The sequence below is a fragment of the Eschrichtius robustus genome, chromosome 18, assembly GCF_028021215.1.
Source record: "Eschrichtius robustus isolate mEscRob2 chromosome 18, mEscRob2.pri, whole genome shotgun sequence".
NCBI lineage: Eukaryota > Metazoa > Chordata > Mammalia > Artiodactyla > Eschrichtiidae > Eschrichtius > Eschrichtius robustus.
The window spans coordinates 78,555,773-78,571,593 of NC_090841.1; the positions used below are offsets into that span (position 1 = coordinate 78,555,773).

Sequence of the window (15,821 nt, forward strand, 5' to 3'; positions counted from 1 at the left end):
GGGTCTGAACAATCACAGCCCCCATAGCATGCACGTCATTTTTTACACCCACTTGGAGGGTTTTCAGAGGATTGGTCTCTGAATCTTTCTTCTGGGCAGCACCGCTCATCTCCTCTATTTCTCAACCGCGTAGGAGGTGGAGAACGTGTGCGTGATTCTAGCGGCCACGTTACACCTTGGAGACATTCGGTTCACTGCTCTGACCGAGGCCGACTCCGCCTTTGTGTCTGACCTCCAGCTTCTGGAACAAGGTCAGTGGGACAGACCTAACAGTAACCTCACTGATGTGCAGCTTTGCAGACCGGCCAGTGGATGGCGACACAGTACAGAAAAGTCAGGTGGAATCAACCCTTTTTTGCTGGAGTGGGATTCAGTGAGGGTGGCGGAGGGGAAAAAAAGAACTGTATCCTCTTTCTTCTTCCTGGTTATGTGAATGAATAAGATGTACGTTTATGTCACAGTAACAGTGGTGATGCTTTGGCACATAATTGGGTTTATTTATATCGTTCTAAGTATTCTCCGCCCCACCCCCTGCCATCCCGTGTATTTGGGGGGGCATGTTATTAGCTGAACATTTAAACAGAACACAGTTACTTCCCTTTAAAGACCTTGTCACAAGCCTCTCTCTCCCTTGAAATTGCCTTGTCAGTCACTCCCAGATTTTTTCAAAACGCCTTAAAACCACAGGTGGTCGTGACCAGCATTACCTTCGCCTCATATCAAAGTAATTTAACCAGGAATTGGGAAAAAGCATTCAGGGCCATTTGTGAGGGCAGGAGGGAAAGAATCCTGCAGTGATTTAATGCAGGAGCCCTGAGAACTCATTAACGTTTCGATTCCTCTAAGCTGTTTCTCTAGCTGAATTTGCCAATTGCAGTGGTAGTTTCGTTTCTTTAATACACACATTTTCTAATGGGTCTACACAAACTTCTCAATTATAAAATACCATGTTCTCGCTGTCAAAAATATGTATTAACTTTATGCTTTCGTTTAGTGGCTGGAATGTTGCAAGTATCAACGGATGAATTGGCATCTGCTTTAACAACTGATATCCAATACTTTAAGGGTAAGTTTTTCTGTACTTTGCCTTTCACCTCTGTGAAAGTGTTTACAGTGTTGAGAGGCCATTCTGATGAGCTGGTCACCTTTTTTAGCTAGTGACTCATTTGAGACTAATAAAGTCATCAGTCCAAGAGGATTTATTCAATTAGAACATTGGATGCGTTTGTGTATGCGGTGCCAGGCTGCCCTCTTCTGTGAAGAGCATCCTTTTCCCTGTTCCTCATCAGTCAGGATAAGAGCTGCCATTTATTGGGCACTTATGAACTGAAGGGAATTGTGGCAGGTGCTATAAATGTTGGAATTTTTAGTTCTTACAAGTTGCTAAGGGGTGGGCTTAACTATTTCCATTTTAATGAATGAGAAAACTAAGATTCAAAGAGGCTAGATAACTTTGGACATCAAATCACCAGTAAATGGCATGCTTGGAATTAGACTCTAATGCCATCTGACTCCCGAGATGATCCTGTGCTGTAAGATCTCCACTCAGTGGCAAGAGAGTGCCTTTCCTAAACGCTGTTCACTTAATCCACTATAAATCATTGCCTTACGAAGCTGCCTCTTTACTGTAATTTTGAGGACCCACCGTCCAGCTGATATTTTTTTTTCTCAAAATCACTGCTATTCTTACCTTCTGTTCCCATTGGCCCTACTTGCAGATAATTTGGTATGTGGCTTGTAAATTCTGCCTCATCCCTAGAGTTCCCTTTCCATGTTCCCAAACTTTATGGATCTCCCCATTATCCACTGAGTTGCCCAGAAGTCCTTCCTGATACTTCGCCCTCCTCCTTCTGCCCTGAGTAGATCAGCCACAAGCCAGTTCTACCCCATAAATACTTCTCATTCTCACTCTCCTCCCTTCATTTTCATCACCACTCCCTTAAACTATCTTTCTTTACTTAGATGATGGCAAGAGAATCCGATTAGTCTTTCACCTGGCCTTATCTCACTTTACCTTCCTTCCGCACTGCTTCAGGAGTAAGCTTTCTGAAATGCAAATATGATTTTCATCCATGGATAACAGCCTTTAAAGGATACTCCAACTCCTTTAGGGTAAATGTCATCCCTTTTGGAGGTCCTGAGAGGCCCTTTATTATTGGGGCCATACCTCACTTTTATGCTACATCCTCAGCCATTTTCCCACCAGTGACCTTGCATCAAGAAATACACTTTCTTGAAGTTCTCCAAAGGCATTATTCTTCCTCACGGCTTTTTTTTTATTGAAGTAGAGTTGGTTTACACTGTTGTGTTAATTTCTGCTGTACAGCAAAGTGATTCAGTTATACCTATATATATACTCTTTTTCATATTCTTTTCCATTATGGTTTATCCCAGGATATTGAATATAGTTCCCTGTGCGCTACAGTAGGACCTTGTTGTTTATCCATCCTATATGTAATAATTTGCATCTGCTAACCCCAAACTCCCAACCCATCCCTCTCCCACCCCCCTCATGACTTTTTAAAGAAACATTGAACTCCCCCTTAATATCTGTAATTTAATATATCCAGGCCTCCCTCCTTACTCCCCAGCCATGTGGGTGAGAACCCCACCATCATGTTGGCTCTAGAGACCTCCATCCTATAACATCACAAGTGACACCTGCTTTCACCGCCACTTCGTGTGGTTCCATCTCAGCGGCATTGAACTCATGGTCGCTTGACTCTTTACGACCTGCTGGTGCTCTTTTGTTTGTTTGTTTGAGCTCAGCTTGCCTCAGAGGCGGTTCTCCTTTACCTGTACCTCTGTTGATTGACAGCTCACTAAGCCCTCATTTCCCATGGTCAGCATCCTATTACCGGACTCCCTGTGGGTTGAGTTGCAGTGGTACCCAGGTTGGGTGAGTTGCAGTGGTACGCAGGTTGGCCGAAGCCATAGGATGTGAACTAGATTCTCACTCCCTCTCAACTCTCCAGCATCAATGCTGGCCTAGCCTCAATCCCAAATCATCTTTACTTATTTTTTTCTTGGTTTCTTCTCTAGTCTATTCTCCACTCGAAAGGTTATCACTCAAGATTTCAATCACCAGCTCTTTGAGAATAACATAGAAATTTCTACCTTAAGGCCCAATCTTGCTCCCAGCCTCCTGACCCCCACTTTGGTTAGCAGGATCACTGCTTTGAAAATATTGAAAATATAACTAATTTTCCAGAGGCCTTGAGGAAGACTCCGTATCCAATGCAGTGAGCCGTTATCAGAAAGCTTGTTAAGAGGGCCCTGCAAAGAGTCGGTTCCCTCACTGAAAGGAGATGATGTAGGCTGCCTGGAGGTCAAAAGCTGTGGTCAACATTTGCAGCAAATAAGATTGAAGTGTGCATGGCACTCACTTTAGAGAAATGTGTTTTCGTAATCACCAGCAGAGACTTTGTTTATTAGAGTCATAATATTTTTAACATCTTCTGATATACGTGGATGTGGAGGGATAAATAGGAGGACACAGCTTGGTGGCTTCTGAACAAGGGAAAGTCTTGTGCTTATGCCTCCTCCCCTTCCTGCTCTCCCAGGAGAGATGATCACACGGCGACACACCATAGAGATGGCTGAATTTTACCGGGACCTCCTGGCCAAGTCCCTGTACAGTCGTCTGTTCAGCTTTTTGGTGAATACGGTGAATTGTTACCTTCACAGTCAAGAGGAGCCCAGCAGGTAGGTGTGATGGACGCTGGTGATTACGGTGATTCCCATAATAGCGGCTTAACTAGGCTCGCTCTTAAAGATGCTTCATAATCCAGTGTCACCCACAGGTTAAACTATCATTAAAACATTTCATTTTAGCGCGATGATTTTACTTTAAGGATTTGATTGACTAATTTTAAGGGATTTAAGCCCCCTCTGCCCATACGCACACCCCTGGATAAATTAATCAAATCATCTCTCGTGCATAGAGACGCAAATGCATTCTCTCTGGACTGAAGGCATCTATGGCCTTTTAATCACCAAGAAGCATAAAAAATGTATAAATCTGGGAAGAAGCACTTCAGTCCGTTGAGAAGCCCATGTCTCTCTAGAAACAATTTGATCATGTGTTTCAGCTCGGTAATTCCTCCTGTTTTCTTCACTTGTTTTGTGGATTATTTGATGACGCATCTCTATGGTAACCATTTTGACTCCTGGCCTTAGTCATCTTTAAGGAGTAGTGTTTCAGGGCTGTTTGATCATCTAAAAATGATAGATCTTCTTGGCATCTTGTCGGTGGAAAACTTTGTTAATATTCTTGTCTCCAATAATGACCTTGGGCAGGGCAGGCCATTGGGAGCAAAATTGCATCCAGAAGTCTTTACACGTGTGCTGGTCTTTGAATGAAACCTCTTGAGGATTTCTTTGTTGTCCATGCAGACTGCACCAAATTCCTGAAAACGGCTCCTTTTAGAGGTTACTTGGAAAACATTAGGACTAATATGTATTAATGAGAAAGTTCTTAAATAAATCCAGATATCTCAGAAGATTTCAAGGACAAAGGCGTACTAAATCCTCATTAAAATATGCACATAAAAAATCCACTGCAGGAGGCTTCCCTGGTGGCGCAGTGGTTGAGAATCTGCCTGCCAATGCCGGGGGACACGGGTTCGAGCCCTGGTCTGGGAGGATCCCACATGCCGCGGAGCAACTAGGCCCGTGAGCCACAATTACTGAGCCTGTGCTCCGCAACAAGAGAGGCCGCGATAATGAGAGGCCCGCGCACCGCGATGAGGAGTGGCCCCCACTTGCCGCAACTAGAGAAAGCCCTCGCACAGAAACGAAGACCCAACACAGCCATAAATAAAATAAATTAATTAATTAAAAAAAAAATCCACTGCACATTCATCAGCATGTTCAACATATAGTCTGTGACCTGAGGGTCGCTATAGCGTTACCTATGTTTTAGCAGATATACATTGATACTGGATGTGGTGAGGATTCTGGATTTTATTATTTCTTACTCTCAATTTGTGATTTCCCTTTAAATTTGAAGATTATTCACAGGACAGTACTAGTAGGCTAAGACTAACAAATTAATCTTGTATAAAATCATTGGCAGCTCTGCTGAAGTTGACGTTGAAAAAATTAACAAATAAATCCAGCTGCACGTAAAAACTTGTAGAAAATTTCCATTTGCCATTTAAATCTTACAGAGCCTTAAATTATATAAATGAAAAAACTTATACAGAGTCAAGATTTTTGACTGCACACAGAGAAAATGAAAACATAAACCTTGGAAAACACATTACTTCCCTTTCAGTGGGAATATTGTGTCATCGTGCAAATTTATGATATGAGTCTTGTCTTTATGATTCTTTACTAAGCAAATGAATAAGGACAAGGATTATTGGAAAATTAGAGGTGGATTAATGTATCATAAGTTTAACTTCTAAAAGACAGTTTTCTCATTTGAGTCATAACTCCCATGTTTTCTTCTCTATTTCTCCCATGGGTCACCCAAACCTGAATTTAAATCCAAAAATAATGCAAAGAAAGGTTATGTTTGCAGTATTTGTAATTCACGGAAATTCACAGAAAGCTTAAAGATTTGCAGATTTACAGACCCATTTCCTAAGTCACAGAGAAGTCTCAAAATTTGTATAAACTTAGAATAGGCTTTTATTGTTTATGAATTCCCCAATTTCTTTTGGAAATTTTATAATTGTGTTAGAAAAGATTATATTAAAATATATTTATATTCCTGTGGTTAACATGGGCAGGCACCCTTGATGTTGATGGGAAATATTTTTCACACTATGTAATTTTTGTAAAATTTGCAAGAGAGAATAAATATAAATAAGATATACTCTCACAAGTTATAAAGGGAAGACAAGCGAAATTTAAGCAGATGACATGTTTGTTCTTAGAATGCTGGGTTCATTTTCTGGATTATAGCAAAATAGGTACAATATAAATAATGTTACACATTTTAAAAAATTCTACTTCTTCTACCTGGATTCCAAATAGGTTTATCATCCTTGTGATTGTGAAATGAGATAGAGATTCTTGCTAAGGTGTAGCGAATAATAATAACTTAAAAATGTTCAAATGATAAATAATTTTTGCATCTCCTAAAATTGGACCTGTTTCACAATTGCTGCACTTACATGCCCAGGATTGAATTATCAGTGTTAAATCTGAAGTTATTATTTTTCCTGAATTGAGATCTTCAGTAGATTTTTGTTGTAAACTTGCCTATTGCAGAGGCACCTGTAAGTTAAGAGAGTCTTGGACAGGCAGAGGGGTTGTGGAAACTTCGGGAGACGTCTCCAAATGTCTTCAGGCACGGAAACCTACAGTTTATTTTAACTCATTTTCATCATGAGTTCTGACTGCAGTGGTTTATATATACGGGGACACCCGAGAAATATAACCTATGGAACAATCCCCTTTTTATCATAGAAGCACCCTAACAATAAGTAGACTGAAGGTTATAAATAGATAGGAGGTAACTCACTAGAGGGGTATTGGAGATATACTTTATACTTTATTTATTCATTCATTCATTTATTCATTGATGGCTGCATGATCTGAAATCCACATTTTTGGAGAGCACAATTTGGCATGCAAATATAATACAGTAAATAAACTGAGTTTCAAGCATACATATGGAGATTTTTTTTGTTTGTCACTGAGCCTTCGGGGTCTTACATATGCTTATACTATATTACATTCTTTTGATATTTTAGTTGAGCTAAACATAAACATGTTAGTAATTTATGATTAATTACATTCTGCTTCAATGAATTATAGAAACTTTGGGAGAGTTCTCCAACTGTCTTCAGATACCAAACCCTACGATTAATTTCAACTCATTTTTATCCTGAGTTCTCCTGTGTCCAAGCCTGTTCCTTTGGACGGCACCTGATTGCAAGAACTTTGGTTGGTTTCCAGGACTATCTGAGGATAAAAGAGGTCACACAAGGCTGTCTGCACAGTGCCTGGCACAACCAGAGTGGTTTTGCTACAGTAAAATCTTCGTGGTCGTGGCTGGAAAGAAGGCTTCCCAGTTTATGGCCGTTTATTGTGGAGAAATGAGGACTGAGAAAAAATGCAGAAGGAGGCCATGGTAGAAACCCTAGATACGGTCCACTCTCTTCGTTTTCCGTTGCTTCGGTAATCTCGGTTGTTTGGAGAGTAGCAGATAAAGGAAATAATTTGTTCTTTAAGAATATGAATGCCGCTACTCATGCACACTGCTGGGTAGTTTTGTTTTAAAATTCACATATCAATGTAGTGATTTAATTCCTGAAATCGGATATTTTTGGCATCTTATCCTGTTTCTAAATTCACATGGTTTAATTATAAGAAAATGATTTTGTAAGTCAGTATGGAATGTCCTAGGCGTCCAGAAAGATTTCCATCAGCTTATTGCCACGTGGCGCGGGCGTTCCACAGCAGTCTGGGTGAGTCATCGTAAAGGATGGAGATCTTAATAGTAGGGCCTGATGTCTCACAACTGACAACTCAACTCTCTGAAATGAGACAAAAGTGCATGTGCAGTAGGATGTGAATTTAAGGTCCTGTCGGGGTGTCAGGCGAGCACGGTCCTCTCCAGCATCTGACAGCATCAGGTGCATCAAAATGCATGTAGCGAATCTGCACTAATAAGATCGGAACAATCAATTTCTTATTCATATTCAGAAAAATGACACTTCTTCATAGGTGAGACTTGCTATTCGCTCTTAATTAGAGGCAACAAATGTTTCATATAGGGAAAATGTAAGATAGCCTTGAAGAATCTGAAGGCTGGTTTACTCTGTTGGGTAGTCTGTATCTGGTCTAAATACTGCCTTCCTGAATGGCAGAGAAGGCTGATCTCTACCTTGATGCTCTGAAATGAATGTAAGGTGAATTAGCCGGGTTAAGGGGATTTACGGCTTAAGTTTTCATTTGGGAATTCTCCTTAGTTTTGTTCTACTGAGAATTCAGTTTGTATACTATTAGTTATGAATAGTTAGCGGTGTGTATGCATGTTTGTTGAATTTCCAAGGATTTTAAACAGAGAGTGTTTTGCTGTATATTATATTGAAATGATATCCAAGTTTCTTATGATTTCCATTTGTTTCTCATTGATGCAGTCAGGTAACACTTAATGTACTTACAGAATGTTATAATGTATTTGGACCTTTTTTTAGGTCGAAGTCCAATTTGAGAATCTGATGAATGGCATAAACTCACACACAGTTTTCCGTATAATTTGGGGGACTTATAGGCTCTCCCCTCAAAGAAATAAATGTTCCTGGACTGTATTAACTTCTCAATTTGCTGATTAAACAAGTTAATAAATTCTGAAATAATACCACCAATGTGGTTCATAGTCCCCTGGTAGTTCTTGGGGATTTTTAAGTCAAATTATTTTTTTCTGTAATGATTTTGTTGTTGACCTTTTCTTAAATAGAAAATTATCTTTTTAATTTTAGATAAAATCTGTGATTTTTGAAAACCTACACCGAGATACCACCTGATAGACGAGTAACGTAATTTTTACTACACTAATATGACAGTAAGAATGTTAATCTTTTTAAGATTATTTTCAGCGGATTAGATGGGCAGCTCTAACCGAGCATTTGTCAAGGATCTCATCCATTAGAGACAGGAAGTCAGTACCTTAGTTTATGAAGCTCTAGGGGCCTGAAGATAGAGCATTGTCCTCTGCACTGCAGGCAAACCATCAACAACATCTCCTGGATTATGGTTTATACCTACACCGTTTGCATAGATCACCTATAAGTACTTTACCTAGCATCTTAGGACAGTTTTCGAATTCCATCTATAGGTTGTTTTTGCTTTTTGTGCTGGGGGATTTGTCATGATTTCTGTACCATCTCGTATTTCCCAGGATGAAAAAGCCTGAAATTCAAATCAAGGATGTGTGTGTGTGTGTGTGTGTGTGTGTGTGTGTGATTATTTTCTTCTTAAATTATTTAACCAAAAGGCTTTTTAAAAAAAGTCAGATGCCATCTATGACTTTTTAAAAGGACTAGATTGTAGCCATAAATAGTTATAAATGGTTCTTACAAAAGTATAATTTGTTTTATCTTTTGCAAGGAAATGAGGTCCGTCAGGTTAACTCTTTGAGTTGAAAATTTGAGGATTAATCTCCTCCAATGGTAGCAATCATTGGGCGCATCCCAGGTGATGAAACTCGCCCGTTATTGGGACTTGAAATTCTCAAAACGACCTAAGCGCTTAAGCCCCCCAACCGGAATCCCGCCCTGCTTCCTCACAGATGGTCACCTTCGCCTTAGCTGAGGGCTCACCGTCATTCTCTCCAACGGGAAGGGTTAAGGTGAGCAGTGTTTCCCTCCTTCCTGAGTCAGACGATGAGGAAAGATTTTATTGAAAAGAAGCCACGCGATTTGTCAGATGTCTGCATGCCCCTACCCCCAACCCCGCCCTGCCAGATCTGTAATGGAACTTGTGTAGTTGTCACCTAACTCCAGATTTAGGTATTTTTTACTCCCTGCGACTGTCCGCATCATTGACTGGCTGGTCTGTATGAATTCTCGTTAGTTCAGGGCGGGGCTCAGTGGGGCTCTGTGACCGCTGCAAAGCAGAGGGATGTCAAAATTAAATACTTTTGCCAACCCACACACCGCTCTCCCAGTCCGCTCAAGGAGTCTCAGTGAGGGAGAGTTTGTAATGCTCCCCAGGATTTTAGGGGCTGCAATAGGTTAAGAAACTATCTAAATGCTAAACCGGGTGATAAGAAAGTGAAGTGTGGAGAAAATGTCTAGAAATTAAATGTTTTTTTCACTGTTATTTTGATAAGAAATTGGAAATTAATTTCCCAAAGAAAACATCTGAGCATACGATATATTTAACATCACTTGAGAATCCTAAGTAAAATCTCATTCTCTGTCTCTCATTCGATATATATTTTATAAACTGTTAGTAAAAGTTTGAAAAAGGTCATGGAGATTATCTGTCCTCATTTCAGACACAAAAGTACAAAGTGAAACCTGAAGGAGGGACTGAATGTGTAAATAAATCTGATTAAAACCCAAATATTTACTTATTAGTTTCAACTTTCCCCCTTAGCACTTTACTAAAATGATTATAAAGATTTAAGTTCTTTGATGGATATTACAAGTCGAAAAGAAAGATAATCTAAAAATTTATACCAACAGTCCATACGTAATTAAGAGTTGGTAAAATATTTTCTACATTGCCTTATTAATTATAATGTAAAGTACTTAATTCTTAATAAATGAATTTATATCATTAATTCCCAAATGCCTTATAGAAATACTAAAACAGCTGCTGTGCATTTGTGAGAAAATGAAAATAGACATTCAATTTTTTTCCATTTATTGTGTGATATCTTTCTTCATTAACTGTATTTGGGGGAGTGAAAGATTTAATAATCAAGAAGAGTACAAAGGGTTATAGGCAAGTCTTACCTATTATCTAACACATTTAACGTTTGTCACTTTTGCTTCCGATGTTTTTTAACGGAAAAGAAATAGAAAATTGCAGCTAAAAGCTGAAGTTACTTTTGTTTATCTACGTAAGTCAATTCCTCTCCTTCCTGCCCAGAGACAACAATATCATCAATTCTGTGTAAATTTTCCACAGTTTTAAAAATTAATCTAGATATTGGTGTTTCATAACAAGTGTATGACACTGTGAGTCATTAAAGAATTAAAGAAATGCTATCATAGAGTACATTTTACGCTGTACTTCCCTTTTTAACTCCACATAGTTTTTGAGATTTAACTATATTGATAGGTAATGAGCTAATTAATTCTTTGTAACTGCTGCACTAATTCCCCTGAAGAGAAACCACAATATCCTCATCTATTTCCTTTTAGATGGACACTTATGTCTCTTTTCATTTCAATTACAGTGTCACATCCTGCGATATATGTTTAGAATTTTCCCTGGGGTATATATTTAGTAGCAGAATTGTGGGGAGAATATTAATTTACATTTCCCTGATTACAAGTGAGGTTGTGCATGGCAATGCAGATTCTACACTGCCCGGTGGTGACGTGCTCATATGTGTATGGTGATATTTGTTCAGTTATATACAATGACCTGACTTTAGGGACTTACCATAGACATTCTTTTCCTATTCCAATGTCATCTTACATTTTTTCCTAAACCTTTAGATTTTCAATACATCGGGAATTTATTTTTGTTTATATGAGAAATTGATATAATGTTATATTTTAGATGGATATTCAACTATCCCTATCCCATTTATTAGAAATGCTTTTTCACCTCCTCCTGATGTTTAATCTATTTGACTAAAACTGTATCAATAATATATTGTTTTAATAAGTTCTCATAATAAGTTCTTACTTTTCTTATTTGTTTTGGTTATCTCTGGATCTTTATTTTTGCATATGAATTTTATAGTCGTTTTGACTTAGTCCATAAAAGAAATTCATTTGGGATTTTGATGAAAACTACATTTATAGATTAATTTGGGGAGAATTGGCCTTTTTAGACTGTTGATTCTTCGCTTCCATAAATATGATCTATATTTCTTTCTGCATACATTCTTTTATTTCTTAAATATGTTTGTGTTTTTTCTATCAATTTCTTGCACACTTCTATTTGATTATTTTCTAAGTACTTTGTACTTTCTCTTGCTATGTTGAGTGCTATTTTTCTATTATATTTTAATTTGTTTATTGGGATACTTAATCTTGAGTTTCATATGTTGATCTTATATCAGGAAACCCTGCTGACTTTTCTTATTAGTTCTAATAATTTTCCTGTGGAATATCATAATGTAAGTGATCATAATTATCTTTTTTGTCTTCCTTGTCATTTATGTCTATTTCTTCTTATTTTATTGCATTGGCTAGCACTGCCAATACAATGTTGAAAATTTGTGGTGATAGTAGATATTCTTGTCTTGTTTCCCAATTAATGTAATACCTCTAAGTATTTGTCAGTAAGTAATCTGTTTATGTAGAGTTCCAGTAGACAATCTTTGCTAAATGGTTTCAACCATAGATGGATGCTGTTTCATTGAATGTTTTTCTTTTATCTATTAAGATTATTTCTCCTTTTTTTTAGCTTATGTGACAAATTTTATTGATGTATGTTTTTTGATGTCGAATAATTCTTCATTTTTGGTGTAAACCCTATTTGGTCATGATGAACTAAATTCAATTTTCTAGTCATTATTATGGATGTTTGCATTTATTTTCATTAGTGAGATAAGATTTTATTTATTTGTTATATAATCTTTTGCTATTACATCTATGTTAAAGAGTAAGCTGAGAGCAATTCTGTTCTTCTTCTCTTCTAAAATGGTTTGTGTTAAATGAAGATGATATATGCCTTGAATATCTGGTGGAATTCTCCCTAAAAATTTTTGGGGAGGTGAAAGGAGAATTCACCTATGAATACTATTCTAAAATTTATAGGTCTAATCAGATTATTTTCTTTCTTTTTAAAGTCATATATATTCTAGACAGTTGTCCACTTTAAGATTTTAAATGTATTCACCAACTAAATCACAGTTTTGTTTTATTTATAATCCTCCAATCAACATCTCTTATAATTCTAGTTTGACAACTTTACATTCCTGACATTCTTTATTTATGCCTTTGCTCCAGTATCATTGGTAAGTCTTGCCTGAAATTTGCCTGTAAGAATTATTTATTTTCAAAAATCAATTTATTTTTCTTGTTGTCATTTCTCATGTTTATGTTATTTATTTTTACTAAGCTCTGCAGTTTTAGGATACCCTATTTTGACTTTCTTTGAAATTTTCTCCTTTTTTTTTTCTGACTTCCTGACTGAATGTTTTTTTCATACTTTCTGTTGATTATGTTGACCCGGAGCCTATAAAGTATCCCCTGAGTACCTCTTAGTGCATTCCAGGTGATTTATATGTAGCACTTCCTTCGTTTGTTTAGTTCTAAATATTTTGTCTTTATTTTTGTTTCAGAGATGAAATAACAAGCAGTTTGTCAGAAAAATAAATTTTGCACACCATGTTTTTCCCTCCTTCATCCAAATTGGGGAACTTTTTCCCATTAAATAATGATATTTCCCAGGGGGCTTGCCTTTCCCTGACACCTATGGGGTCTGCCTCGGGGCGGGGGGGGGCGGGGGAGGGGAGGAAGCACCAGAGTGCTTATAACTAAAATAACTTTTTCCATTTTTAATAAAATGCCAAAAATATCAAAAAAAATAATGATATTTCTTTGATTCTTATGAATATGATACGAGTGACTTCTATTTCTGCATAGACATTTAAACCATGGTGCTTATTGTCATGACAACCAAAACTACACAATTTAGCAAAATATCTAAGACAAAACCTGCTTTCTAAATAATTCTCCTTCTGCTTCATTTCGTTACCAAAACACCCATATGTGTAATGATTTCCTAAAGAGCTAAGAACCTTTTCTCTGTAATTGCACATTTGCTTTTCATTTTTTTGTGAGATACTTTTTTTTCAAATAGAAGGATCCAGAGAAATAAAAAATATGAGAGGTTTACCAAAGTAGCATGTATATTATATTACTCAAAAATTAAATATTACATAATAAATACAAAATGATGGTTAAAAATTTACCACCCTTATTATAAAAATTACCACGTACTATGGACACAATAATGGTTAAGTATAAATATTAATCATGATAATGTGATAAATTGTTTCAAGAATAGTGCAGCTTATTGAACCAATGAAGAGCTACGTATTTTTCCCTTAAGTGCATGTTTTTAGGCGATGGGAGGAAAAAAAGAGATTTCTTTCAGATCTATGAGAATATGGCATTTTTAGTATCGAACAGTAGTGTTTTTCCTTTTTGATAATGCCTATTATGCTATTTGCAAATATTATTTGAGAGTCAAATAGATTCAGTGTACTGTGTAAGAAATTCAGTGATTTATAAGGCTAATACAAACCCGCGAGCATTCTTCTCTAGCTCTTTCTTGAGCCAAGAGTGCAGAGGCTAAAGCTTGTATATTTTATACAAAGGATAAAATTCATCGCGTTGCTGGCCGTGCCCACGCTCTTGTTTCATTTCTCACTGGGGAAATGCATTTGGCCTCTTTTCAACCCCCTGATACCCTGCCCTGCTGGATAGAGTTAACCAAATCTGTATTTATTATGCTCCTCTGTGCCTGTCATTTGAGCGTCGTGGCAGTTCTGCCAAAATAAATAACGCCGCCATGCAGCTCAGAGATGAGAGCAGGGTGTCCCATTCTGGGTCTTGGTGACCCTGCCGCTCCCTGAAGAAAACACCAGGAAGCAAATGTCAGTCCCACAATTTAAATATTGTTTGCCTTTTCCTAATATAATTTTCTCATTGAGAAGGATGGGCTTTTCAACGAAAGGACATTTTTAGTTTTTGTCAGCTGCACACTTTTAACTTTTCTCTCTTCACGTACAGTCTTATTAAAAATACATTTTCCAAGCAGACGGGAGAAGTGGGGAAGGTGCATTTATTGTGGTTATGGTTTACTGGATGTTACCTGTAAGTGAGCTGGGCTTTGAGCTGGAGATTATTACATTTAATATTGACATTAGCATGAGGCAGGAATTATTGTCTCCCCTCTTCAGATAAGGAAACCAGAGTTCGGAGAGGTTGAGTAAGTGGCCCAAGTCACACAGCCAGGAAGAAGTGGTAGATTTGGAGTATGAACCCCAGTATGTCAGACTTGAAACCTTAGTTTTTCCAAAAATGTCTCCCCCATTGAAACGGTCAGAAAATGATTTTGAAAAACATAGTTTTAAAGCTACCTTTAAAAAATATGAATGATTTCTTTATTTCCCCAAAAAATTATTATTTAAAGTTTAACATATCTATATATCGACGTGTCCCTGAGGGTAAGACTGTCCTGTGTTCTTTGCATCTGGGTCTCTAGCACCCGGCAGAGTGCTTTGCAAAAGTAGGTGCTCAGTACATATCCATTCAAAAGGTGAGTGAGCTAATAAATAAAGTAGTTAAAAGCCACTCTCAAGTGAAGAAGTGTTGATAGATTGCAAAAATGGCCCCAACTGCTTATTCTCTGCATCCATGCCCTGTCCGATACAGCTTTGACGCTTCTCTTATCAAGAGTTTAGGTCTGTTTTCACTTCCTTCGAATTTGAGCTGCCCTTGTGACTTGCTGTAGCCAAGAGAATACAGCAAAAATGATGATGTGCCAGCTCTAAGGCCTTGCACTAGTCTAAGATCCCGGTCGTTGCCACTCGCGCGTAAGCCCGGGCTCTCCTGCGGATAGCGAGAGCCACTGTTAGCCAGCCAGGAGCCGGCCAACCCCAAGGCATTTAGCGGAGGAGGTTATCCTGGACCTGCCAACCCCCCGCCAGGCCACCCACGCTGACAAAAGGACTTAGAACCATAATAAGTACTTCATGTTTTGGGGCACTGAGTTTTGGGGTGGCTGGTTACCCAGCAATATCCACTTGCTACAAGTCACTATCTAATTAATTTAACTTTGAGCCACAAGTTGTGAGCACGTATACTTGAAGGTGATTGCTGGAAAGACAGGTGTCCATTTCATAGGTGGTTTGAGGGATTCTGAGATGATCTCCCATCCCAGTACTTTCACACTCTTTCTCCATCATCTTCTGGGGGGCAGTAAAGTCACAAACCTTTGGGTAATAAGAATTTATGATTTCAAACCTTACTATTAAATTGCAAAGGTATCCTGAAGTGCTCTTTAAAATCTTAAATAGTAGAAACCCCATAAAAAGGGGAGGAGGGCAGTGTATTCAAAGAGAATTATTATGAAGGGAGAAAAGGAACCCTATTAAGAAAAGCATGATAATTTTTCAGTTGTGTAGCAAATCAGCAGGGTGTATACCTTAAACTTACAGA

The 15,821-nt window shown here is 37.9% G+C and overlaps 1 protein-coding gene across 1 annotated transcript in view; it reads left to right on the top strand.

The window, feature by feature from the left end:
• Window positions 1-15,821, top strand: part of MYO16 (myosin XVI) — a 406,857-nt gene that overhangs the window by 207,818 nt on the left and 183,218 nt on the right. The window contains exons 17-19 of the mRNA XM_068526630.1: window positions 134-251; window positions 995-1,066; window positions 3,564-3,705. Coding sequence (XP_068382731.1) covers window positions 134-251; window positions 995-1,066; window positions 3,564-3,705 — 332 coding nt within the window. The remainder of the gene's footprint in view (window positions 1-133; window positions 252-994; window positions 1,067-3,563; window positions 3,706-15,821) is intronic.